General features: G+C 29.1%; 1 protein-coding gene across 1 annotated transcript in view; it reads right to left on the bottom strand.

Moving 5' to 3' along the window:
- Positions 1-7575: 7575 nt before the first annotated feature.
- The window catches only part of LOC111623580 (probable ATP-dependent RNA helicase DDX27), a 50186-nt gene continuing 29825 nt past the window's right edge, over positions 7576-27936 (bottom strand). The window contains exons 11-15 of the mRNA XM_023366207.1: positions 26032-26087; positions 15865-15988; positions 10382-10475; positions 7808-7885; positions 7576-7737 (exon numbers count right to left, since the gene is read on the bottom strand). Coding sequence (XP_023221975.1) covers positions 7719-7737; positions 7808-7885; positions 10382-10475; positions 15865-15988; positions 26032-26087 — 371 coding nt within the window. The 3' untranslated portion in view covers positions 7576-7718. The remainder of the gene's footprint in view (positions 7738-7807; positions 7886-10381; positions 10476-15864; positions 15989-26031; positions 26088-27936) is intronic.

Here is a 27936-nt window from a genome sequence, read left to right on the forward strand (position 1 = left end):
AAAGTCGAATTTAGGTGGGGATTCTCGGGAGTTTCCCGAATCAAATAACAAAAACTAAACATTCGCATCACCGAGAATTAGTTTGAAGATTGTCGAAATTCAGAGATTACAATAATAATGTTTACGATAAAATGTACTTTTCGTCATACTGACAACGATAGGAATATTGTCGAGTTTTCTTGTGCATTCTTGACAATGTTAGGGCCCCCTCAATCGCGGGGCCCCGGTGCACAGCATCCGCCGCACCCCCCCCGATGGCCGGCCCTGCTGCTCCGACATTTAAACAACATCACTGAGAATTAGATAATGTTTGTATATGCTCGTTAGATTTGTTCGGTGAAGTTCAGAATAAAGCAGTTTGTTGAGAAAAATATAATGTTTATTGCTGCATAATTTTATTGTAGCCCCAAAAATACAATGTAAATAAGATATTCAAATGTAAAAGTAAAAATACTTTAATTTTAAATATTACAATTTTATTTATATTTGTAGTAATACAAAATTTGTAAACGGGTCCGTAAATATTATTTTGCCTAGGGCCCGCGTAGGTCTAAATTAGGTCCTGCGTTAATCATAGTTTTATGGTCTCTATTAGAAAGAATGGGTGTGAATAAACAGTTTCTTGGCCTCATAATTGACATATACTTCAAAGCCACTGCAAGAGTAAAGATTTTGGCCTAAACGATTGGTTCATTTGGTGTTGACATTGGAGTTTTGCAAGATGAGATTCTGAGCCCACTGCTTTTTAATATTTGTTAATGGTTTGATAGTGCGACCTGCTAAATCTGACCTACTTGGGATTTTTCTCTCTGATCAAGTTGAGTTATATGTACAGTACTAATGTATGCTGACGACACTAATCCTTGCTGATACTCCACAAATGTTATAAAAAAAAAAAAACACAATTCTAGAGTAATTCTGTTGTGACTATAGATTAACTATAAACGTTTCAAAAACAAAAGTGATGGTGTTTAAGAAGGAAATTTTTTTTTACTCTTTCCGCCCTGTGGGCACTAAGAGGGCCTCTTAAAGCAGGCCCATTATGGATTCGGCCAGGCCCACAATGGGGCGATTGGGTTGTGAGGGACGGGGCCCGACATATCTGAACGGACCACCCCCCGAAAAATTCCTGGGGATTCCTTGACCCGTCCGGATTCGATCCTAGGTCCCCCCAGAGCGGTAGTCTGCCACCTTAACCGTTCGGCCATCCGGCTTTAAATTTTAAGAAGGGGGTAGACTATTACCCAGAGAGATATATGGTCTTTTAATAATCAGCCTATACAAGTCGTTTCGAATTACGTATACCTGGGAGTATTATTTTCGTCTTCTGAACAGTTTTTACAGGATAAAAATTATAGTATTCGTAAGGTTAAAATGGCATTGGGTTCTATGTGGCCTATTCTTTCAAAAGCTAAAATTAATTCACTCAATGATTTCGTCTGTACAGTCGACCCCCCTATAAGATAGAGATACGTTCCATTCTCTAGGAATCCGCTTTCTTACGAATCCTTCCAATCACAACCCGACACGTGTCAAGTTTACGGACTACGGCTGTTTGAAAGATTTTCTTCCATAAAATTAATCGATTCTAGACTAATCCGACTCAACATTTCCAAAATACGTATATATTTTTTGGGAATAATCCGTATAAACTACGCTATAAACAAAAAATTGTAGGATTACTTACCGAGTGTCACCATTCGACATTGCCATTGCTCAACATTGTTTTCGTCGCGGAACAGCTCAGCAAAGAGCGGCCGATTTCTAACAACTTATTTTTCTGTGAAAACTTCGTAGAACTTCGGAGACATCATTAATATAAATAATTTTAATCGCCGTTGAATAAGAAATGTTTCTTTCACAAGAAATGTATAAAATTACAGTACTGTATTAGACTTACGGTACCTAATTTACATACTGACAGACGATAGTTAGCGTAAAAATCTCCGTAGCGTGGCGCCACGCTAGACGGCGGAAATTATATATTTAATTATAACAAAGTTACAATAAGTTAATATATAATTATATATACAGTACCTAATTTATATATAATTAATATATAATTATATGTACAGTACCTAATTTATATATAATTTATATAATACTGTCCAGACGATAGAAATCTCTCCGTAGCGTGGCGCTACGGACGGCGGGAAAGTAGTTCGGCTTCCCGATGACGTTTGAGGTGTTTATAGGGAACTTTTACTATTTTTTACGGATACCGGTAGCAATTTTTTCGTAGTTTTATAGGAATCGTAACTATAGGGACCGTAATTATAGGGGGGTCGACTGTACTACTTTATGCTACTCCTGTATGGACAATTACTTATCACGATAAAATGAAAATTGTTCTTGCTTTATATTTTTGAAGAATTTTTGTTATACCATAAAATTCCAGCTTATACCGCATTTGTAAGGCTTATAGGACCGCACCCACTAGTGTCCTTTTAGTAATGTCAGAATTGACCCCTATCGACTTATAAATTAAACGTATTATTTGGCAGGAAAATCTCGTCACCTTACCCTGGCGAGATTATAGAGACTCGAATGTTAATAAAATGATTAAAGTAGGTAAGATTCCCCCCAGTTTGACCTTGATCGACGATATCAAAAAATTCAGCATCGACAAAAATACCCTACCGACTTACGATGATCACCCCCACCCACCAGCTTGCCCCTGACTTTTACTTCGAAGATCCAGGTGATCATCTCATATTTAGGATTTACACTGACGGTTCCAAGATGGATGACGATGCTGCTTTTGTAGTTTAATCCGCTTAGGCCGTGAGCTTCACAACGCTTGCTTCCGTCTAGGTACACACTGCTCAATAGCACAGGCTGAAACTTTAGCTATTTATATGAGCCTAATTCACATTAGGCGTAGGAAAGACAAAAGACACTACTTACACTATTGCATTTATTCTGACATTAGGGTAGCTTTACACAGGATTGCAAAGTCTGATAGCCGCTTAAAACTCGTCCATGTCATACACTACATTCTTAGACACTTAGACAACATTAGAATAGATTTCCAATGGGTCCCAGGTCATGCGGGGGTGACCGCTAACCATCTTGCCAAACAAGCTGCAGTCTTCAGTCACTAGTACTTTCAGTTACATTCCTACCTTGTACATCAACAATCACGTCAAGAAGCTAATCTTCATTTTCTGGCAAGACAGCTGGGACCATGACACTACTGGTACACTCACCTACACTTTCATCCCCAAGGTTGACATTACTGCGACTCTTCGCCACTTTTACCCTCACTCAGCTACTTACAGGACACGGCAACTTTAAGCAATATTTGCATAGATTTAACCTTGGGGACAATCCACAATGCGATTGTGGAATTCAGGAGGACCAAACACCACTTAGTTTTTCACTGCAATAGGTAGGGATAGTTTAATGAGGGCTGCTATTCTTGAAAGGTACAACTGGCCTTGGAACCCGCACCATCTCATTCACATGCATACAATGTTCCATCATCTACTCGCATTCATATCCCTTAGTGAGGCTCTTGAGACCACTCACTCTGGGGCGCACGGATGGCAATTAGGTTTCCCTTGCTTTGTTTCAACTGTCAGTATATAGCTACCTTTCAACTTTGTATTTTAATTCTTATTTTCTGTCTTCTTTTTCAGTCTAAATTTGGTTAGTCTTAGTTGTAAGTTAGATTAGGGACTCTTAGCTTGGTTTCCGGTTAGGTTAAATTAGATTAGAGTTCATTAGCTTTAGTCCTCTGGTTAGGTTCGTCCTAGGTTATGGTAGGTTAGTTTAGTTAGTGTTAAAAAAATTTTTTTTGGGGTCTTCTTGCTCGTTTGTCTCATCTAGTTTGTCATTGTGTTTGTTTGCTTTTTGCACTGCCTGTCTAGCTGTTAAGTAGTATTAAAATTTGCAATTGCGTTCAGTTTTATTAGTATCAAGTATATCGCTGGCCAAATAAAATGCAATACCATGTAGACCTCTAGATATTGCAGGTGTTGCATTTTACTTGGCCAGCAGTGTAGATAAGTCTTCCTACTAATAGTCACTTGGCGTTAACTTCTACACTTAGCTATTCATGGCAACAGTCAATTATTAGTGTTCACTACACTCATGTTTTCTTTCAGACCCTTCGGGGGACTACGGCCTTGCAGCCTAAAAACTGCATGCCAACATAGAGGGTACTGTACTTATGTACGCCATTCAAAGGGATCCTACCTTTCCCTACTGTCTATCTCCTCTCCATTCTTCCCTTTACCCTCTTTTCTGCTGGCCAAACACTTCGGGTATGTCTTTCTTGTTTTTATGTATGTACTGTATGTATGTATGAATGTTATTGTATGTGGGGAGGCACGATTTTGTTCTCTCTTTTAATAACTCAAGTGTCTTTTGTCAAAAATTTCTGAAATTTTGCAGGAGGTTCATGTATTAGGGTGATTGATGCTATTAAATCTTGATGGTTAAAGGTCAACGGAGTGGGGAGTCTTATCTCAAGTAGGACAGACTTAATGACAATTTTATTCGTTATTAGCATTTACAATTTTTTTTATAAAACCCATCTCTACCTTCCAAATTAAGTGTTTTGCCATTTTTAATAATCTATATATATAAAAATGAATGTATGTGTGTGTGTCTGTCTGTCCTTCATGCATTACCACACCGTTTATCCGATTGCCGTGAAACTTTGGGAAGTTGTTTAATATACTCCGGCGAAGGTTTGTGGCATAGTACGATTGCCATAAAACTTCGGAAAGTTTTTTAATACACTCCCGCGAAGGTTTTTGGCATAGTACATTTATCCTACGATAGATGGCGCGCGTTTACACGAGCATTCGAGCACAGTGTGTTCGATCGATTTCAAATTGTGAAGACCATTTCCCCCTTCAAAAAATATTTCTATATATGCATTTGTGAACTGTTATTTACGATATTCGTAATAATGTTTGTTTAATCACTTTATTTCAACTTTTTTTTGCTAATTACGTATTCGCTCGAACTTTGTTAAAACTTTAACTGTATACCGAACAACAACCGAAGTTGTAGAAGGAAATTCGCCTATTTTACCGATCTAGGGATCCCCTTTTCCAAATTTTAATATCATCTAATAATTTAAAAAGACAAATTACAATAAAACGGTTTATTATCCAACTATCAGAAATTTCACAACATGCCAAGGAAGAGAGGAAGGAGCAATTAAATAATTAAAATTATAAAGGATTTAAAAATATATATAAAAATGGGGAATATCGCACTTCTGACAATCGCAGCGAGTGTGTGGGCTAAATTTGGAGAATCCGTGCTTCTCGCATGGACAACTGTATGTGGCCGGCTCACGCGTCGAAAAACCTTCCGATTTATTCGTGTACGCACCAGACGGAAAAACAAAAAATATCGTGTATCCACAAACACTCCAATAAATAAATAGAATTGAAACGACACTTTGGAATGTTTTTTTCCGATGAAAATGAATAATAATAATGTTTCAATAAAAATGATAAAATGTAAATTTAATTTTATCATAACGAGTTTGCTTGAATTTCGCTTCTTCTGAGATCGCAGCAATGCGCGATGGGTAAGCTAGTTAAGAATATAATTTTTTTTTAATAAAATAGAATAAATAACGATATTTAAACTGTATGTCCTATTTTTCGAAGTGGCAGAATGAATAAAATACCTGAACACTGGTAGTTGTCATAGATTTGTGCTTGACCAAAAGTGATGTGGAGTTTTCCAGTTTTCTTCACTTGCCTAACACCTAGAGTAAATTTTCTGTAGAAATTCTTCAGAGGCATCACTCTTAGGCTGATTACTCAAGTGTTGCTTTGCTGTATCCTATTAAACCTAAAACTAGTTTTTGAATAAATAAACTCATTGACAAAAAAGTTAGGCAAGCAAATAGTATCGTCCAATAACTACAAAGTTTTGCATACAGCTACTGTATGTCTCGGAAAGTTATTTAAATGATTATAGTCATGGTCTGATTTCACACCAGATAATGCAAAGTTTGCAGACTGGATTGATAGAATAAAGCAACATAACACTGGGTAATCTGCAAAGGAAGTTGCCTCCCAAGAAGATTTTTTTATAAGAAATTAGCTTCCATTTAGATGTAAGATATGCAAAGAAAATCTGGAAAACTCCACATTGCCAGCCAAGTTAACCAGGTGTAAACTCAATCAATTATGAGCACTCAGTAGTTTTATCCACTTGGCCACTGGTGATCTCCTGCTCAGATACTCACTGTGTTCAGAATTTTCAGTGTATCTGTTATTTGGAGGTTTTCGAACAGCAGGCAACCACCAAAAACATTTAGAGTTAATTGATATAAATGCAGAATTAAAACTGTGATCAGATCGATATTAACCATGGAAAAGAACTCTACACAATATTGCTCAGTCTATACAAAAATAACTTATATTAAAGTTGAGAATTTGAAGCTAGACTCTAGCTTTAATCTTAGTTATATATGATATAGATGCTGCAGAAATTGCTTTACATTTTGTATCAGTGCATACAATTTAAATTTTTTGTAAGTCTGAAGATGATACAGTTCATGATTATACTGTGATTGAAAAACCTGCAAAAACATGAGTACATTACTGCACAAAATCAATTTTCACAATAATTCATGTGCATACAATATTTATTTTCCAGATATGTATTTCTGTCTGAGGCTTCTAGTGTACCTATGTCCAAATTCCACTCTGCAGAGTATTAGCATGTTGGATCATCAAACTCCTACTATAATTAAAAACAATAACACAATATTCTATGAAAAATATTACAGAGTACTTACAATATTAATTTTGTTTTTATAACCACATTAATTTACAATTTACTGCTTTTCAATTTAAATACATTTTTAAAAATTATTTTATATAACATTAATTAATGCAATATGGCCAAATGGCATGGATGAGATATGGGGAACAATACTCTGATCCATACTATCAAGATTTTGAATTGGGTTTGAATCAAATTCTTTATATTCCAACAGCAGCATGGAGCTTCAAGGTTTCTAGCTATTGGCTCAGCATGTTGTTGACATCAAATGTCAAAGTTGAACATCATTCAACTTTGGAGTTGTGTTGCTGGATCACAAGTGTTCATCTTTAGCAGAGCTGAAAGCAGTGAATATAGTGGAACTCAAATGTTGCAGCACTATACTGCTGTAGAGCTGTAAACCAATCTTTATTCTGTGCTCATCTGGCTATAAGTCTTGATTGATTCTTTCAGGTATTTCTTTAGTAACTATACAATTTTGTGATTTTATGAATGTTTATTGTGAAATTAAATAATTAATTAATTAATAATTTTATGTCAATTGAACCAAGTCGTAAGTATTGTAATTTGTTTTGTATTTATTAAAGTTTTACAAAAACAATCAGGAAAACATGGAATTTTGTTATAAATGCTTATTTTACAATATGCTGACAAAAATGTCTTATTTTTAATATTGTTTCCAATACATTGCAGTATTTATAAGTTAAAAATATTACAACACATATAAAATAACAAAATTTATTCATATCTTTTTGAATTATTTAAAATTAAGTTTATTTCAATTTTATAAAAATAGTTTACTTATATCCATTTTTTCAATCTCATTAATTTAACACTTTCTTCAAATGTGTATCTTTTAATTTATGAAATTCATTAATTTAAATATATTTCATAATTACCAATTTAATTACAAAACTATTGAAATAATGAATTCTTCATGATCTGTAATTACTTCATCTCTTTCTATGATACCTATGTAAAAGATGCATTATAAACAAATTTGTATATTTTACTACTGTTCAATAATTTCAAGCTTACATACCTGCTTTTCGACTTAAATTTTTTATTTGGTAATTTTTTCTTTCTTGTTTTATTTTGCATTTTTTCAAATGATGTTGCTCTGAAAAATTTTAAAATAAAATAAATTATTATACAATCTTGATCTTAGACACAAAATAATTTCATATTTATGTTTGCAAGTCAAAAACATATGTTAAAAATGTTCATTTTATCAAGTTTTGTAATAAAATGAATATTTTCCTTATAAGAATATAATTTGAAATATTAAATGTTTTTAATTGACTTTATTTTTTATCAATAATTACCATGTTTGTTCTAATAAAAAGAATACAGTCTATAACTTTCTTCTTGCTTCTGCACATTTATTACAGAGCACTTATTATTATTCCTAATCCTTGAGAATTTGGTGACATTTTAAATATAATAAATCCAGTAACTTTTTTCACTTTATTGTTTGAACAATACTCAACACACATTTTATTTTAACATGCAGTAGGAGTGACAATGCTGAATAGAATATACAAATTTTTCAGTTTAAAATAAGAATCATCTTCCTCCAATAGACAACATGTATATTATTAAAGGGTGCTATTACAGAGGATTCATAGCATTTTTCATCTTTCAGCCGTGCTGAACACTTACTATTAGAGGGTGCTGTTTATGAGAATAAATATATGTGCATTTCTCTTGAAGATATCCAAAATTTTTAAGTTTTATTTTATACATAAATTGTAAAATGTTTCTACTAACTTAAAGCAGTTATTTACGTTAGGGTTTATCACACCAGTGAACATGAACACAAAATTTCTTAAATTTAATATATATTTAAGTTTACAAAAAGAGATTTTACAATAATGAAAAACAAATATGAACAAATTATGTAAAATACACCCAAAATGCATTTCGGACTTTAATAGTCCCTCTTCAGTTGGTGTTTCAATTAAACTCACAAAATAAAATACATAAAAGTTATATTAAAAGGCCGAAAGAATGATGAAGATATCACAACTAAGAAACTGGCATTATTTCACAAGTGTGGTACAATAACTTTTATCTTTTTCATGTTTTCACAACTAATCCAGCTGTAAAGAGTTAGTTGATGTCTCTGAAGGACCAACTGAAACATTACATAAAATAAAAAGAAGAAAAACAATGCACTTTTACAAATTCCAGAGAAATACCAGCTGAAGAGTGACTATTTTAAAGTCTGAAATGCATTTTGGGTGTATTTTACATAATTTATACATATTACTTAGGACTTATTATACTGGTGTTCCGTTTCTGCAGAAACAGAACACCAATATAATAAGTCCTAAGTAGACAATAATATAATAAAAACATTCTGTTACAATTCAACAGTTCATAGTGTACTTGATGGTTATGAACCATTGGCATCTGATTGGATACTTGCTTACATGTGACAAAAACAAACAAACATACTCCTTATTCCACAATGCATATCTATTAAAAATTAGTTGCTATTTATCCTTTGTTAAATCAAGCTCAATATAATAAAATTATTTCAGTCACCTATTTTAAATATTTAGTTCTTATCTAGTACTCCAGGGAACAAATCATTTGTAATTTTTCTTTAATTAAGTAAAACTTTTTAATTTTTTAACTCTTTTATCCAAAGTCACGAAATTAGATTTTTACATTTACTAACAGTTCACCACTCATGGCTCTAAAATTCTCCATTTTATATTTGTACAAGATGACAATGTTCAAACACTACACTGAATATAAAACATGTGATACCATCACAAAATTCTATTGGTTCTTGACCAATGGCAGAACATTGAGTTTGATTATGAAGAACTTACCATTAGACCATTGTGAAATCTGGTGGCAAGCCAGTATATTTAACAGAACAAGACTATCAATACTTTGAACACTATAATAAAATAATTCATCTTCAATGGATATGAATGGACTATGAACTGACCTCTACACATTCAAGGAGCCAGTCCCCATTTTGCACCACATTTCAACTTCATACCATATGCATTAAACATAACTCAAAAGCACTGTATCAGTAAATTTATAAAAAATTTAAATAGAAATAAAAAACAAGCATTGATAATGAATTTTATTGAAATGACATCATCAATGTAATCAGTAAACAAATTAGAAAAAAAAAAACTGGAATTGAAAAAGTTAGCAACAATATTAATATAAGACTTTCAATGCTTTAGATGAAAATTGTTTCTTTATCAATAAGTAAAAATACAGAATAAAATTTTATGTTAAATAATTTTGTATTATATGTTTATATATTAATAAAGACTGTTTTGTGTATAAAAATGATATATAATAAATATACTATATTAAACAATTCATTTTATATTGATTAATAAAAACTGAAATCTTGGAACCTAACCCTCCATTTCTCACATAAACATTAATTAAACCTTCAATTTACATGGAACCAATTTGCTGTGTAAGTTGAAGGTAGGTGTATGTTAATTCTTTCTAAACCATTCAAAACTTTACAAGTTTTATTATTAATTAATTAATAATTAATATTTTTTTAGAATTTCAAATAATATAAATAAATATTATCAAACTAATTTTAGTAGTCAAATTATTTTCTTACTCATATCTAAATTTCTTTACAGATTTTCTACTTGTATTTGCTAATTCATCTTCAAATGAAGATTTCTTTTTTATAGATTTAACTTTCTTTATTTCTGAAATTATAAAAATAAAAATATAAAAAATAATGAAAATAATAAACAACATTCATTATCAACAAAATTATTATTCACAATTAAGCATAACCACTTTGATATATGAAGGATACATATACAGTAGACCTCCTATAACACGGGTTCGTATATAATACAGATTCGTATATAACGGCGAAAAAATTGCAATCGTATTCGTATAAACACACTAAATGAGACTCATATGATATGGTAAAATGTCATCACCGACTTGTGTCGTGACAGGATTGGTCGAATCTAGACCAATAGCGAATATTGCACAAACTGTTGAGTTTAAACGAGCAGCGGACCTACTAAAAATCATTTATTATTTAACAGCCATAAAAATTATATTTATATTAATGATGTCTCCGAAGTTCAGCAAATTTTTCACAGAAAAATAATTTATCAGGAAATATGCACCACTGTTTGATGCGCCGTTCCACGATGAAAACAAACTTAAGCAATGGCATCGTCGAAAGGTGCACACTCAGTAAGTAATCCTACAATTTTTTGTTTATAGCATAGTTTATATGAATTATTCCCAAAAAATTATACGTGTTTTGGAAATTTTGAGTCAAATTAGTCTAGAATTGATTAATTTTATGGAAGAAAACCTTTCAAACAGCCATAGTCTGTAAACTACACACGTGCCTGGCTGTGATTGGCTCATGTATTTAAGGACTCACACAACATGAATTTCATAAAACACGGAACATATCCACTGTGTTATAGAGGGGTCTACTGTATATCAAGGAAAATTCTAAACAAATCTCTTATCAACAATGTATGAAGATATATTATTCATAAGAGAAAGGAACATGTTAATGAAATATGATAAGCATGTTACTGAATGTGAACAGATGTATCAGATTAATGGATATTTAAAACATATGATTCTTTGATATTTTGGTAACATATATTGTGTTTAGTATACAATTTTGACATAGACAATCAACCTAACATCTATTAACTGTAAAAAGCTTCTGAAAATATATTTTATCATCAAAAATTATTCTATTTGCACTTATCACAGTTTTTCTAGTGAAGTGTCCTTATTCAGATAGATAATTTCTATTTTAATATTTAGTGTAATTTTTGCAAACTTCTGTTTTAATTCTTTAATTTTTACAAAAAACTTTACAAAGAAAAAAAAAAACAGCACTTGTCCAGGGAATGCAAGATAAATATTTTGTTTGATTTATAAAGTTTTTACTTACGTTTTTCTTTTTTTGAGCTGTTTTAGTGGTTAGTCTGAACTCTATAATTGATCTTTAATGTTATTTTTTGATTTGTTTTCAATTTTGTATATAACTACAATGAACTTTGTCAAAAACCTTTAATTAATTAATAATTCATCAATAAATTTTTTCAGATTTAATTTCTTCATTTTTTCCATGTTTTTAATCTGTCCAAACAAATATAAGGTTATGAATTCAGACGACTTCTTAATGACCTAATTCATAATTTATCCCATTGATTGGTAACTTCAATATGTGTAGTTTTGATATATGCAGTATACTTGTGGAACCAATTGACTGCATACATCAAAAGTTACATGTATTTATATAACCTGAACTGATTAAAAATAAATTAAATAATAACAAAAATGACTGTTAAAAATACAAATCATGATGAATGTTTTAAGAGAAATTCAGCAATGTAGTTCACACTTATTGTCACACTTATTTTGAGATTCACCAAATTGTAATTACTGAATGCATGATCCTCACTCATTGTTTAAAACAGTGTATTTTCTAGGTTTAATTGGAAACTGTTTATCTGAAGTATTTTTCATTTTGTTTTATAGTGTTTCCCAAATTTAAATATAGAATCTATTTTAATTAAATTAAAACAGAATATATATTTAAGAAAAGAAAATAGAATCTATTTTAATTAAATTAAAATAGATTCTATATTTAAAATTGTATCATAAATTTATCATTTCATAACTGCAAATTTCATATATTCAAAAACTATAAATTCTAATATATAATATACTTTATACTTTGAACAATGCTTTGAATGCTTCAGAGTTCAGACTCCAAATTTGACAAAACTTTACTTTGGAGTTTGAACGATGCTTCAAAGTTCAAACTGCACATGCAGTGAAAAATGCACTTGAAACATAAAATAAGCTTCTGAAGAAAGAATATAATCTCAAATTAGCAATAATGTGTTAAATTTCACAACTGTTATAATTAAACGTATTACCCTAAGTATTACAAAAGAAATGCAAAATGCTTGGTTGGTTTTTCTCACTCATTGGGGTTTTTTATTAAAATCTAAAATCAAACATGAAATGACTGTTATCATTAAATGAGTCATTCACAAGCCAAATCAATTAATGTCACATTTCGAATTTGTTTTAATTTTAGTGTCAAAGCACTTGATATACTTGTAACTTTTTATATTCATAATATGTTTCCCTAATAATAAGGATCAATACTATTTAATGACAAAATTTTATTGGCCATCAAAAAATTTTTATTTATTTCAGAAGCCAATCTAATTAACTCCATACTGTAATGTTAATCTGCCAGTGCACACTGCAGCATTGCAATTGCATTGTGCACTGACCAGTGCTTTATAGATAACAATAAATTATTTAATGTTATTTCATCACAAGAAGTAAGTAAAAGAAATTAGTTAGTTACAGTCCAACTGCCACAGAAGTAAGTATACTTGTGGAATATTGAACAATTGTTTTAATTTTGGTGACAACTGTTTTTAGAAAAAAAGAAAAGTTATACCCGTCATATCGAGATAGATAAAACTGAAAACAATTTTTTTCATTCCTCCTATTAAACATGATTCTTATAAAATTTAAGAACAAATCAACAGATGAGCTGACGCTCAAATACAGCTGATGAAGAAGACATCAGTTATGCTGCTGAATAATCAATTCAAGCAAAATAATAAATAACAACCATTGTAACTGTAACAGAACAAGCTATAGAAACTTACATAAAAATATATAATTTTTTGAGGCTATTTAATTTCCTTTACACAGACCAATTCAGAAGTAATTGTCAATTAGATTGAAGAAATAAAAAATCTTCTTAAGACATCATAAATAGATTATTTAAAAATTACCACAAAGTTAAAAAATGATCAAAGTTATGCAAAGTAACAGAACAGTTATTATTCAATTTTGCGAAAATTTTTTAATAAAAGACATATGCTAATGTGAAGACTGAATTTGATGTTACTATGTTTTTCACTTGCCAAATCAATTAACTCTGTCAATCACACCAAAATTGTAATAATAATAATGATTATAACATATCTATGCTATCTTATGCATTTTATATGTTGTTAAATAAAAGACACATCTACAATAATACATTCTACAATGTTTATTTGAATTTATATTTTACAAGGAATTTTAAAAATGAATGTATATTACTTTGTGACTTTTCTCCACTTTTTGTTTTATGGAGTTAACTGATTCGGCAAGTGAGCGGCTGAAATAAAAATGATGCAAAATAATTCTAAAATGTCAACTGAAAAAGCAATCCAATAAAAATGAAATAAGTATTGCAACATTTTTCATTGATAGTTTTGAAAAGTTTAAGATTTGTTTTGTCTTACTTCTAAGCATCAAACATCAAATTAACATACTTCATATCTTGCATCTAAATATCTCATATCTTACAACAATATCTAAAATTAGATATTTGTTAATAATTTTCTGATGATTATCTGAATGCTAATTATTCATTAATCTTTACAACTGAACAGTGTTTAATTTTGTTTAATTGAAGATAAGATAAATTCACTGTTTTGTAGCATGTTAATTGTTGCTAATATTTAGCATGTTAATTGTTGCTTAATGTTCATTTCCTGTCATTCACATTTTTGTTACTAGATAGCATTGCTGTTTTCCAGAAAATGTTCCTTCTGTATGTGTTCATAGTTCACAGCTTTTGTATAATGCAGTTTTTCTAAAAGCATAAAATAATACTCATTGTAAATACCTGTATTGTGAAAATGAGAAATAATTTAAGCTTTATTATAAAACAGTATAAGAATATTTCAACCACAAAATTTTTAAAAATTATTTTGTGATATTTACAAATAACCAAACCCAAAGTTTATTTTAATCTCTAAATGGCAGATTATTTTCAGTTAGAGTGCACTTTTACAGAGTTGACTTTATGTTATCAGTGAATCAAAAGAGAATATTTATTTATAAATATAGCATCAATTTCACACATTATCAATTTATCAATCATTCATTATCTATACACATATCTAAGAGCTAGATTTGTATGCACATGCATGTTTTTTTCTTAAATCTATGATGTTAAAACCTCGACATAAACTTGATTTAATTTAAATTCAAGTCCAAATGGATCAAATTAAAATTATTTGATAATGCATATTAAATATGCATTTATAATTTTTACTGCATATTTTGCAGATTTGACCATTTTTGGGACTAAATAAGTGTTTTATAAACTTTATAGGTTGTTTGCATGATTGCAGGTGTTATTTTTCTGAAATGATGTATAGTCCATTTCTGCTATCAGTGCAATGAATCTGTTTTTTTGCATATATAAACTATACATGCAAAAAAACAGATTCATTGCACTGAAAAATATCACTCAGCTATCCAATTACAGATAAGAATGCAAATTCAAATTTTTTAAATTTGAACTGTCTAATTCTAATTCTTTTAAAGTCCCACAAATGAACATGTTTTACATTGCTGTGGAAATCTCTTATTTTTCAAATTCTCAAAATCTGTTGACTTAATAGGATTAAAATTATCGTAAATGTTATATTAATTATTTAATAATGTTAAATTTAAATCTTTCAAAAAATTGTGCAAATATAATGTTTAATTAAATATAAGGGAGATCATTTCAGATTAGTAAATTAGTCAAACTTTTGCATATGAACAAAACATAGAAAATACTCTGTTATATTGAGTTTGGCTTATAGAAACAGTATACTATCTATCAATAAATCTTAAGCTTTTGTTTTCTTTTATGATCCATGGATTTGCTTTACACAACAAATCCAAAACAGTAGAATGACTGAAGAATAATTCAAATAGAGCATTATTTTTGAAACATAATAAAGAAGTTGTTATTGTAGTTTGTATTCTTGCTGATAGCCTTAATAAGCCTGAAAGTTGTGAAGAAGTCCTAAGCTGTTTTAGGAATAATGATGAATTCATGCTTTGTGCATGTTTTTGATTTGTAACTGTGGAGTTGCACAATCCCCAGAATAGGGAGTTGCCATAAAGTATGTGCTAACTTAAGAAAGTCAGATTGGCTGAAATTTAAATCATCTGCCAAATTTGAAATTGGACAAATAACCAATCATTTAATCTAAACTTAGAAAATTATATCTTATATCTTACTTTTAGTATGTAATGGCTTTTCTTCTGGAATTGCTCTTATTCGTTTTGCTTTACGCATTCTTTTGGCTATTCTTGCTTGATACTGAGCTGCTTTCTCTAATTCTTTGTTCACACGATCTTCAGCCTGTAATTACTTTAATAAATTAGCAATTTTTTGTCACATCATAAAAAATCTATTGTTGATTAAAACTTAAGTTATTAATCAAATCAACATATTGAAAAGATAAAAAAGATAATTGATGGTTTAAAACTCTTTTTCCTTATTAAACTAATAAACAGATTTTTAGAAAAACAAAATGAACATGAAATGAAAATTAAAAATATATAATCCACAACTACTGCTTACTGTGTAGATCCTAGAAATTATGTTCTATTTCTGTTATTCTACTTTATATTATAATGTTAAAGACATTTTTTCAAAGCTCTCTAGGGCATTATCTGTATTAATTATAAAAATAAAAAATACATTTGATCAGTTTTGCTCATTTTTTTATGTCACCATACTTCTGCAAAGTAACTACATACTGTTGATTATTATCAGAATTATTTATAGCATAAACTTAATAATAGATTATACAAGGTAATTCAAAAGTCACAAAAATTTTTAAAAATTAATAAATCACAAACTGTTTACAGTAAGATGATATGGTTTTCATAGAAACGCTTAGAAAGAAGTGGGATTTTTTAGGCAAAATGTAACTATTTTTGGTAATAAAATTTTTATTGCACAAAAAAATCCCATTTCTTTCTAAGCATTTCTGTGAAAACCACATCATCTTACTGTAAATAGTTTGTAAATTATTAATTTTTTAAAATTTCTGTGACTTTTGAATCACCCTGTATTTAAATCAAAACTGGATGAAAGAAAAAAATGGTAAATTTCAGTCTGAACAACTCAAAATGTGTATTTTTTTATATTTAATGTAATAAATTCCAAATTTAGTTTAATAATTGTGCAGAATTAAATTGCATACATTTTACTAAAGTTTTTACATTGTAATCACAATTTAGATTCATTATAGGAAGATTTGATTTGAGATATTATCAATTAGCAATGTACTGTAATATCCAGTATGAACATTTTAAAAAGATAACATGATTTCCTACTCAAATTTTTGTTTTAATTTCCATGACTTTCCCTGACCACCTTTGTACAAATTCCCTGACCCTCATCCATTACAGTATGGTGTATTGACAAAATAAAATAGCATTTGACTTTTAATTAAATTTTTTTTTACTGCTGTTTATATATAAATATTATAAAGTCTCTGTAAATCCGCATGAAAAATATATAAATTTTAGGTTTAGCAGTAGACTAACACACAGCAGATAGCTAATTACTTCTCTTTATTTAATCACTGTATATGCATTTCGGTCCTATTAATTGTTACATTGGTAGTTTTACTCGCATAAGGTTTATTATAATATTTATATTTTGTAGTACTGAAGTCTATATAATATTTATAGTTTGTAGTACTGTATAATTCTTTAATAGGACCAAAATGCATATACAGTGATTAAATAAAGAAGTAATTAGCTATCTGCTGTGTGTTAGTCTACTGCTAAACCTAAAATTTATATATTTTTCGTGCGGATTTACAGAGACTTTATAATATTTTTATAATTTGACNTATACAATTTTGACATAGACAATCAACCTAACATCTATTAACTGTAAAAAGCTTCTGAAAATATATTTTATCATCAAAAATTATTCTATTTGCACTTATCACAGTTTTTCTAGTGAAGTGTCCTTATTCAGATAGATAATTTCTATTTTAATATTTAGTGTAATTTTTGCAAACTTCTGTTTTAATTCTTTAATTTTTACAAAAAACTTTACAAAGAAAAAAAAAAACAGCACTTGTCCAGGGAATGCAAGATAAATATTTTGTTTGATTTATAAAGTTTTTACTTACGTTTTTCTTTTTTTGAGCTGTTTTAGTGGTTAGTCTGAACTCTATAATTGATCTTTAATGTTATTTTTTGATTTGTTTTCAATTTTGTATATAACTACAATGAACTTTGTCAAAAACCTTTAATTAATTAATAATTCATCAATAAATTTTTTCAGATTTAATTTCTTCATTTTTTCCATGTTTTTAATCTGTCCAAACAAATATAAGGTTATGAATTCAGACGACTTCTTAATGACCTAATTCATAATTTATCCCATTGATTGGTAACTTCAATATGTGTAGTTTTGATATATGCAGTATACTTGTGGAACCAATTGACTGCATACATCAAAAGTTACATGTATTTATATAACCTGAACTGATTAAAAATAAATTAAATAATAACAAAAATGACTGTTAAAAATACAAATCATGATGAATGTTTTAAGAGAAATTCAGCAATGTAGTTCACACTTATTGTCACACTTATTTTGAGATTCACCAAATTGTAATTACTGAATGCATGATCCTCACTCATTGTTTAAAACAGTGTATTTTCTAGGTTTAATTGGAAACTGTTTATCTGAAGTATTTTTCATTTTGTTTTATAGTGTTTCCCAAATTTAAATATAGAATCTATTTTAATTAAATTAAAACAGAATATATATTTAAGAAAAGAAAATAGAATCTATTTTAATTAAATTAAAATAGATTCTATATTTAAAATTGTATCATAAATTTATCATTTCATAACTGCAAATTTCATATATTCAAAAACTATAAATTCTAATATATAATATACTTTATACTTTGAACAATGCTTTGAATGCTTCAGAGTTCAGACTCCAAATTTGACAAAACTTTACTTTGGAGTTTGAACGATGCTTCAAAGTTCAAACTGCACATGCAGTGAAAAATGCACTTGAAACATAAAATAAGCTTCTGAAGAAAGAATATAATCTCAAATTAGCAATAATGTGTTAAATTTCACAACTGTTATAATTAAACGTATTACCCTAAGTATTACAAAAGAAATGCAAAATGCTTGGTTGGTTTTTCTCACTCATTGGGGTTTTTTATTAAAATCTAAAATCAAACATGAAATGACTGTTATCATTAAATGAGTCATTCACAAGCCAAATCAATTAATGTCACATTTCGAATTTGTTTTAATTTTAGTGTCAAAGCACTTGATATACTTGTAACTTTTTATATTCATAATATGTTTCCCTAATAATAAGGATCAATACTATTTAATGACAAAATTTTATTGGCCATCAAAAAATTTTTATTTATTTCAGAAGCCAATCTAATTAACTCCATACTGTAATGTTAATCTGCCAGTGCACACTGCAGCATTGCAATTGCATTGTGCACTGACCAGTGCTTTATAGATAACAATAAATTATTTAATGTTATTTCATCACAAGAAGTAAGTAAAAGAAATTAGTTAGTTACAGTCCAACTGCCACAGAAGTAAGTATACTTGTGGAATATTGAACAATTGTTTTAATTTTGGTGACAACTGTTTTTAGAAAAAAAGAAAAGTTATACCCGTCATATCGAGATAGATAAAACTGAAAACAATTTTTTTCATTCCTCCTATTAAACATGATTCTTATAAAATTTAAGAACAAATCAACAGATGAGCTGACGCTCAAATACAGCTGATGAAGAAGACATCAGTTATGCTGCTGAATAATCAATTCAAGCAAAATAATAAATAACAACCATTGTAACTGTAACAGAACAAGCTATAGAAACTTACATAAAAATATATAATTTTTTGAGGCTATTTAATTTCCTTTACACAGACCAATTCAGAAGTAATTGTCAATTAGATTGAAGAAATAAAAAATCTTCTTAAGACATCATAAATAGATTATTTAAAAATTACCACAAAGTTAAAAAATGATCAAAGTTATGCAAAGTAACAGAACAGTTATTATTCAATTTTGCGAAAATTTTTTAATAAAAGACATATGCTAATGTGAAGACTGAATTTGATGTTACTATGTTTTTCACTTGCCAAATCAATTAACTCTGTCAATCACACCAAAATTGTAATAATAATAATGATTATAACATATCTATGCTATCTTATGCATTTTATATGTTGTTAAATAAAAGACACATCTACAATAATACATTCTACAATGTTTATTTGAATTTATATTTTACAAGGAATTTTAAAAATGAATGTATATTACTTTGTGACTTTTCTCCACTTTTTGTTTTATGGAGTTAACTGATTCGGCAAGTGAGCGGCTGAAATAAAAATGATGCAAAATAATTCTAAAATGTCAACTGAAAAAGCAATCCAATAAAAATGAAATAAGTATTGCAACATTTTTCATTGATAGTTTTGAAAAGTTTAAGATTTGTTTTGTCTTACTTCTAAGCATCAAACATCAAATTAACATACTTCATATCTTGCATCTAAATATCTCATATCTTACAACAATATCTAAAATTAGATATTTGTTAATAATTTTCTGATGATTATCTGAATGCTAATTATTCATTAATCTTTACAACTGAACAGTGTTTAATTTTGTTTAATTGAAGATAAGATAAATTCACTGTTTTGTAGCATGTTAATTGTTGCTAATATTTAGCATGTTAATTGTTGCTTAATGTTCATTTCCTGTCATTCACATTTTTGTTACTAGATAGCATTGCTGTTTTCCAGAAAATGTTCCTTCTGTATGTGTTCATAGTTCACAGCTTTTGTATAATGCAGTTTTTCTAAAAGCATAAAATAATACTCATTGTAAATACCTGTATTGTGAAAATGAGAAATAATTTAAGCTTTATTATAAAACAGTATAAGAATATTTCAACCACAAAATTTTTAAAAATTATTTTGTGATATTTACAAATAACCAAACCCAAAGTTTATTTTAATCTCTAAATGGCAGATTATTTTCAGTTAGAGTGCACTTTTACAGAGTTGACTTTATGTTATCAGTGAATCAAAAGAGAATATTTATTTATAAATATAGCATCAATTTCACACATTATCAATTTATCAATCATTCATTATCTATACACATATCTAAGAGCTAGATTTGTATGCACATGCATGTTTTTTTCTTAAATCTATGATGTTAAAACCTCGACATAAACTTGATTTAATTTAAATTCAAGTCCAAATGGATCAAATTAAAATTATTTGATAATGCATATTAAATATGCATTTATAATTTTTACTGCATATTTTGCAGATTTGACCATTTTTGGGACTAAATAAGTGTTTTATAAACTTTATAGGTTGTTTGCATGATTGCAGGTGTTATTTTTCTGAAATGATGTATAGTCCATTTCTGCTATCAGTGCAATGAATCTGTTTTTTTGCATATATAAACTATACATGCAAAAAAACAGATTCATTGCACTGAAAAATATCACTCAGCTATCCAATTACAGATAAGAATGCAAATTCAAATTTTTTAAATTTGAACTGTCTAATTCTAATTCTTTTAAAGTCCCACAAATGAATACAGGAATGAATGGGAGATTTTTACTTTTACATTGCTGTGGAAATCTCTTATTTTTCAAATTCTCAAAATCTTTATTAAACAGAACTACACCACACTAGGATATAGTTAATCATGTACTCTGAACCAATTACGGTGTGTAGATAACAAAAACAAACAAAAATGAATGTTTACAAACTCCATTCAAGTTCTTCATCAGGTTTTGTAATGATTCTTCATTTTGGAATAAAATTTGAACAAGAGTTCAAATATAAGTTCAAAAAATTAAAGCCACATCATACCTACGCAAAGAGTCATTTTTGTCAGTGGTGTACCATGAATGTCAGCCACCTGGGGCAGAGGAAAATTTCGCTGCCCCTTATTTAGGTATTTCAATTTAAAAACCCAAAATTCAGTTTTGTCACAGAACAAGCAATGAAAAATTTGGTGGTAGTGCAGCGACCTGTTTAAAATAGTTCTATTGGATATTAGTGGTGTATATGAATGCGAATGAATCGTACAAGAAAAAAAAAAAAAAATTACTAGTTCACCCATACGGTGAGCCGATTCCCGGACAATAGCACTATTGTAGGCGCGATGCAAGTATAGATTAGGATGTTTCAAATTTTTACAAGATATTATTATTATTTATTGTGAAATTTTGCTGCCCCCTAAAAAGTGCCGCCCCCACTATGGTACGCCACTGATTTTTGTTTGTTTTTGTTATATGTACACTGTAATTGGTTCAGTGTACAGTAATACCCCAAACTTATGCAATAGGTGGGACTGAGCGATAACTGCATAAATCAAATTTGCGTAAGTTAGGGTATAATTTCGCAATTTGTGTAAAATCTAAGTCAGATGTATGTAAGCTAATAAAATGTTCTCATTAATCTTATCTCTTCTTTTGATTCGTTCACAGTTACAAGAAATCACCACATAGAGTCTCTCAAGTCTTTGTAGATATAACAAACACAGAAATAAATAACACAAAATAAATTGTAGCTATGCATCGATTCTGCACGACATGTCTCAACATGTAAGCTGAACAATAGTGTGGGGGAGTGAGTAATCAAGAGTAGCGTGGCACTCAAACAAAAGACAAATCGACGAGATTTGAAAATCTCATAACTCTGGGTAGCGTAAGTTGAGGTATTACTGTATGTGATTAGATAAATATCTCATTGTTATCAAAGTTATTACCTATGTACTATGTATCTAAAAAACGTATTTAAATATTAAAAATTTGTAAAAAAAACATTTAAATTTTTTGGAAATAAATTGTTATTTTGGAATTCTGTTTGAATATTTGGATATTTTATTTGAATTTACATGCACATACACATATAGTTGTATATATATACATGTCTGCATATATTTATATATACATATATATTACTGAAAACTTTACAATTATCAGTTTAAAAACTTTCTTTTATTATTTCAGGTTATAGTTAGTCAATGATTGTTTGTAATTAAGAAAACATTTCGATAATTATTTTACAAATAAAAAATCCTGCACTAGCTATTTAACTTAGTTTAACAGACTGATTCTTTTAAAAAATTCTAGAGTAAATACATTTAATTAGTTTCTTGTATTATAGTGATCAACAAACTTGTTGTTGTATTTGAAAACTACATGAGTTCATGAATGTTACAATTAAAAGTCTTTCTCTGAATGTACTGAATTTTGGTAAATTAGGAATCATAACCAGTACAGTTATAAAAAATATAGTTTAAGACCTTTATAAATCTATACTTCTGAAGTTAAAGTTATAACAGTTTCCCTATATAAATACAGTTATTATAATAACTGTATTTCTCTAAAGATGAATTATATTTCAATTCATTCTCACTAAACTGTCTTACAAGGAGAGCCTACGGCTTTGGGGTAACGGATTTTGACAATCTTTGGTGTAGAAGTAGTACACCATGTGAGTGTACTACCTGTAAAATACTAAAGTGCAATACTCAAATATAATCAAGAAAATCGAGCTTAAAGTTTTTTAGCACTTTATGTATAAATTATACGTACTTCTATTTGAGCGTCCTGTGGCAGAGTGGTAACGAGTCCGATTCATAAGCTTGAGTTCTCGGGTTCGATTCTCGCGTATAATTTTTTTTTANGTTACTAGATAGCATTGCTGTTTTCCAGAAAATGTTCCTTCTGTATGTGTTCATAGTTCACAGCTTTTGTATAATGCAGTTTTTCTAAAAGCATAAAATAATACTCATTGTAAATACCTGTATTGTGAAAATGAGAAATAATTTAAGCTTTATTATAAAACAGTATAAGAATATTTCAACCACAAAATTTTTAAAAATTATTTTGTGATATTTACAAATAACCAAACCCAAAGTTTATTTTAATCTCTAAATGGCAGATTATTTTCAGTTAGAGTGCACTTTTACAGAGTTGACTTTATGTTATCAGTGAATCAAAAGAGAATATTTATTTATAAATATAGCATCAATTTCACACATTATCAATTTATCAATCATTCATTATCTATACACATATCTAAGAGCTAGATTTGTATGCACATGCATGTTTTTTTCTTAAATCTATGATGTTAAAACCTCGACATAAACTTGATTTAATTTAAATTCAAGTCCAAATGGATCAAATTAAAATTATTTGATAATGCATATTAAATATGCATTTATAATTTTTACTGCATATTTTGCAGATTTGACCATTTTTGGGACTAAATAAGTGTTTTATAAACTTTATAGGTTGTTTGCATGATTGCAGGTGTTATTTTTCTGAAATGATGTATAGTCCATTTCTGCTATCAGTGCAATGAATCTGTTTTTTTGCATATATAAACTATACATGCAAAAAAACAGATTCATTGCACTGAAAAATATCACTCAGCTATCCAATTACAGATAAGAATGCAAATTCAAATTTTTTAAATTTGAACTGTCTAATTCTAATTCTTTTAAAGTCCCACAAATGAACATGTTTTACATTGCTGTGGAAATCTCTTATTTTTCAAACTCTTAAGAATCCTCTTAATTAATTGGATTAAAATTATTTATCATTTTTTGTACTTTGTAAATTTTTGGAAAATTTTTGTGTAAGCTTGGAATAAATTTTGGGTCCTGAATCCCTTTTCATAAGTTGTATTGCACCACATTACTTTTTGCTGCCTGCAGATGACTACACTTAGTCAAGCATATTGTCAGCAAAATTCAACAGGGCAGCCAGACAAATTCCCTGACTTAGGGCTGTTTCACACTATGACCGACTGGACCGACTGGTCCGACCCGACCGATTTTATAATCGAACCGACTAGTAGTAAAAGCATTCACACTAAGTACGATTATATGTCAGTGGCCGACTCATAAGGACCAATCAAAACGCAAGTTATAGATCAATACACTAGCCAATCATGGTAAGTTTTTTAAATTAAACAGAAAACATGGCCGTCATGGAAAGCGATCGTGCAATTAGATGTATCGCGTCATTATCAGATTATTAGATTAGTCAATCACATACCTTCAACGTTTAGTTTCTTGGAAACCTCCGTCCAAGAATTATTTTTTTATGTTGTCTTTATAATCGGCTCGCCGAATATCATAAAGCCACGGATATGTTCTGACTTCGTTTATTAAAGCTTCCCAGAAATCCATACTTTCCGCCATTTTCTAACTTCGACGTAGATTGGATAAATCTAAACTCTGATTGGTTATAACTTCGAAGCTCTCATTGGCTGTAGCTCACCGACTGCTCCGACCCGACTACAAATATTTAACTTTTCAAATCTGTCCGACTGGAACGACTAGTCAGTCGGCAGACTGCTGTTGCCATGGCAACACAACTTGGAGTCTTGCCAGTCGGTCATAGTGTGAAACAGCCCTTATTCTGACTTGACAAATTCCTTGACAATTTTTAACAAATTTCTTGACATTCTATGACTTTCTGAACACTAATGAAAATCCTTGACTTTCCAGGTGCATAGGAACCCTATATACTACAAAATTACTTAGCACTTATTTTAAAATTTTTTGATTAAAATACAAAAGCCACATGCATTTAATAATTACATGCTTATAGAAATAACAATAATTATTTTTCTAAGTATTTTAATAAATCTAAACTATTTATTTAATCATTTATAGTAATCATTAGTGTTTTAAATAAATCCAACTATTAAAATATCCTGTGATATTTATACATAACATTTTAAAATTATTTTCATTTTTAGGAAAAAGACAATCCATAAAAATGCTAAAAAAACAGAAATACATTAAATTTTAATGGCATCAATCATTCTCTTTACAGTGCTCAGCCATTTTAATAAAAATGTGTTATTGTTTTGGATATCCTGCACACAACAATAGGTGTCTTCTTTAATCAATTTTTCAATATGACTGAAACATACTTCATGTATTCAAGTATTGAACTTACATTCTTCATTCCATTTCTTAACAATATGCAAATGGTGCTTTAATGTTTCCTGACAGTTTGAATCCTGATAATTTCTCAACCTTAAAAAAAAAGATGTGGAAGGTAAATAAAGAAGGCATCTTTTTTGTTGTGTGTAGAATTTTTCAAATACTAAAGCAGCTATTAAAACAGCTGAATAACTTAAAAAGAAAAACTGATGCTATTAATCATCGTTATTTTTTTTTGTTTTTCAACATTGTATAGATTGCCTTTATTTTAAATTCTAATTTTAAAAATTTTTACCAAATTTATGCTTATGGAATTTTAATTTTTAGAAAATAATTATGTATTAAAACTAAATTTTACTTCTCAAAAAAGATTAAAAACTACTTACATTAGTCTGTCCTTGAGATAATTTTTTTCGTGTTCGTTTAGCAAGTCTCAGTGATTCTGAAAAATTAAAAAACCAAGGAACATTTATAACTACATAATTGTAGTTTTTATTGATAATCCATATTTTGTTTGATTGCTAATACAATTACCATATGTAATACCATAAATAATAAATATATAATATATTATTTCTGTAATATCAATACATTATATCTCAGAAGTTATAATTTTTTCAGTAAATTAATTAAATTATTTAACCATTTCCATTAAACACATTTTAAAATTGTAATATAATTAAATCATTAATAAATTAAGATTTATTATTAATTTTCATTTTTTATTTATACATTTTATTTTTTTTACTTATATAATGTTAATGACAGATAAATATCTCTAAAGAGTAAACAATCACTCACCACACTAGGATATAGTTAATCATGTACTCTGAACCAATTACGGTGTGTAGATAACAAAAACAAACAAAAATGAATGTTTACAAACTCCATTCAAGTTCTTCATCAGGTTTTGTAATGATTCTTCATTTTGGAATAAAATTTGAACAAGAGTTCAAATATAAGTTCAAAAAATTAAAGCCACATCATACCTACGCAAAGAGTCATTTTTGTCAGTGGTGTACCATGAATGTCAGCCACCTGGGGCAGAGGAAAATTTCGCTGCCCCTTATTTAGGTATTTCAATTTAAAAACCCAAAATTCAGTTTTGTCACAGAACAAGCAATGAAAAATTTGGTGGTAGTGCAGCGACCTGTTTAAAATAGTTCTATTGGATATTAGTGGTGTATATGAATGCGAATGAATCGTACAAGCAAAGAAAAGAAAAATTACTAGTTCACCCATACGGTGAGCCGATTCCCGGACAATAGCACTATTGTAGGCGCGATGCAAGTATAGATTAGGATGTTTCAAATTTTTACAAGATATTATTATTATTTATTGTGAAATTTTGCTGCCCCCTAAAAAGTGCCGCCCCCACTATGGTACGCCACTGATTTTTGTTTGTTTTTGTTATATGTACACTGTAATTGGTTCAGTGTACAGTAATACCCCAAACTTATGCAATAGGTGGGACTGAGCGATAACTGCATAAATCAAATTTGCGTAAGTTAGGGTATAATTTCGCAATTTGTGTAAAATCTAAGTCAGATGTATGTAAGCTAATAAAATGTTCTCATTAATCTTATCTCTTCTTTTGATTCGTTCACAGTTACAAGAAATCACCACATAGAGTCTCTCAAGTCTTTGTAGATATAACAAACACAGAAATAAATAACACAAAATAAATTGTAGCTATGCATCGATTCTGCACGACATGTCTCAACATGTAAGCTGAACAATAGTGTGGGGGAGTGAGTAATCAAGAGTAGCGTGGCACTCAAACAAAAGACAAATCGACGAGATTTGAAAATCTCATAACTCTGGGTAGCGTAAGTTGAGGTATTACTGTATGTGATTAGATAAATATCTCATTGTTATCAAAGTTATTACCTATGTACTATGTATCTAAAAAACGTATTTAAATATTAAAAATTTGTAAAAAAAACATTTAAATTTTTTGGAAATAAATTGTTATTTTGGAATTCTGTTTGAATATTTGGATATTTTATTTGAATTTACATGCACATACACATATAGTTGTATATATATACATGTCTGCATATATTTATATATACATATATATTACTGAAAACTTTACAATTATCAGTTTAAAAACTTTCTTTTATTATTTCAGGTTATAGTTAGTCAATGATTGTTTGTAATTAAGAAAACATTTCGATAATTATTTTACAAATAAAAAATCCTGCACTAGCTATTTAACTTAGTTTAACAGACTGATTCTTTTAAAAAATTCTAGAGTAAATACATTTAATTAGTTTCTTGTATTATAG

The sequence above is a fragment of the Centruroides sculpturatus genome, unplaced genomic scaffold, assembly GCF_000671375.1.
Source record: "Centruroides sculpturatus isolate CEXI.00-Female unplaced genomic scaffold, Cexi_2.0 scaffold16, whole genome shotgun sequence".
NCBI classification, from domain to species: Eukaryota; Metazoa; Arthropoda; class Arachnida; order Scorpiones; family Buthidae; genus Centruroides; species Centruroides sculpturatus.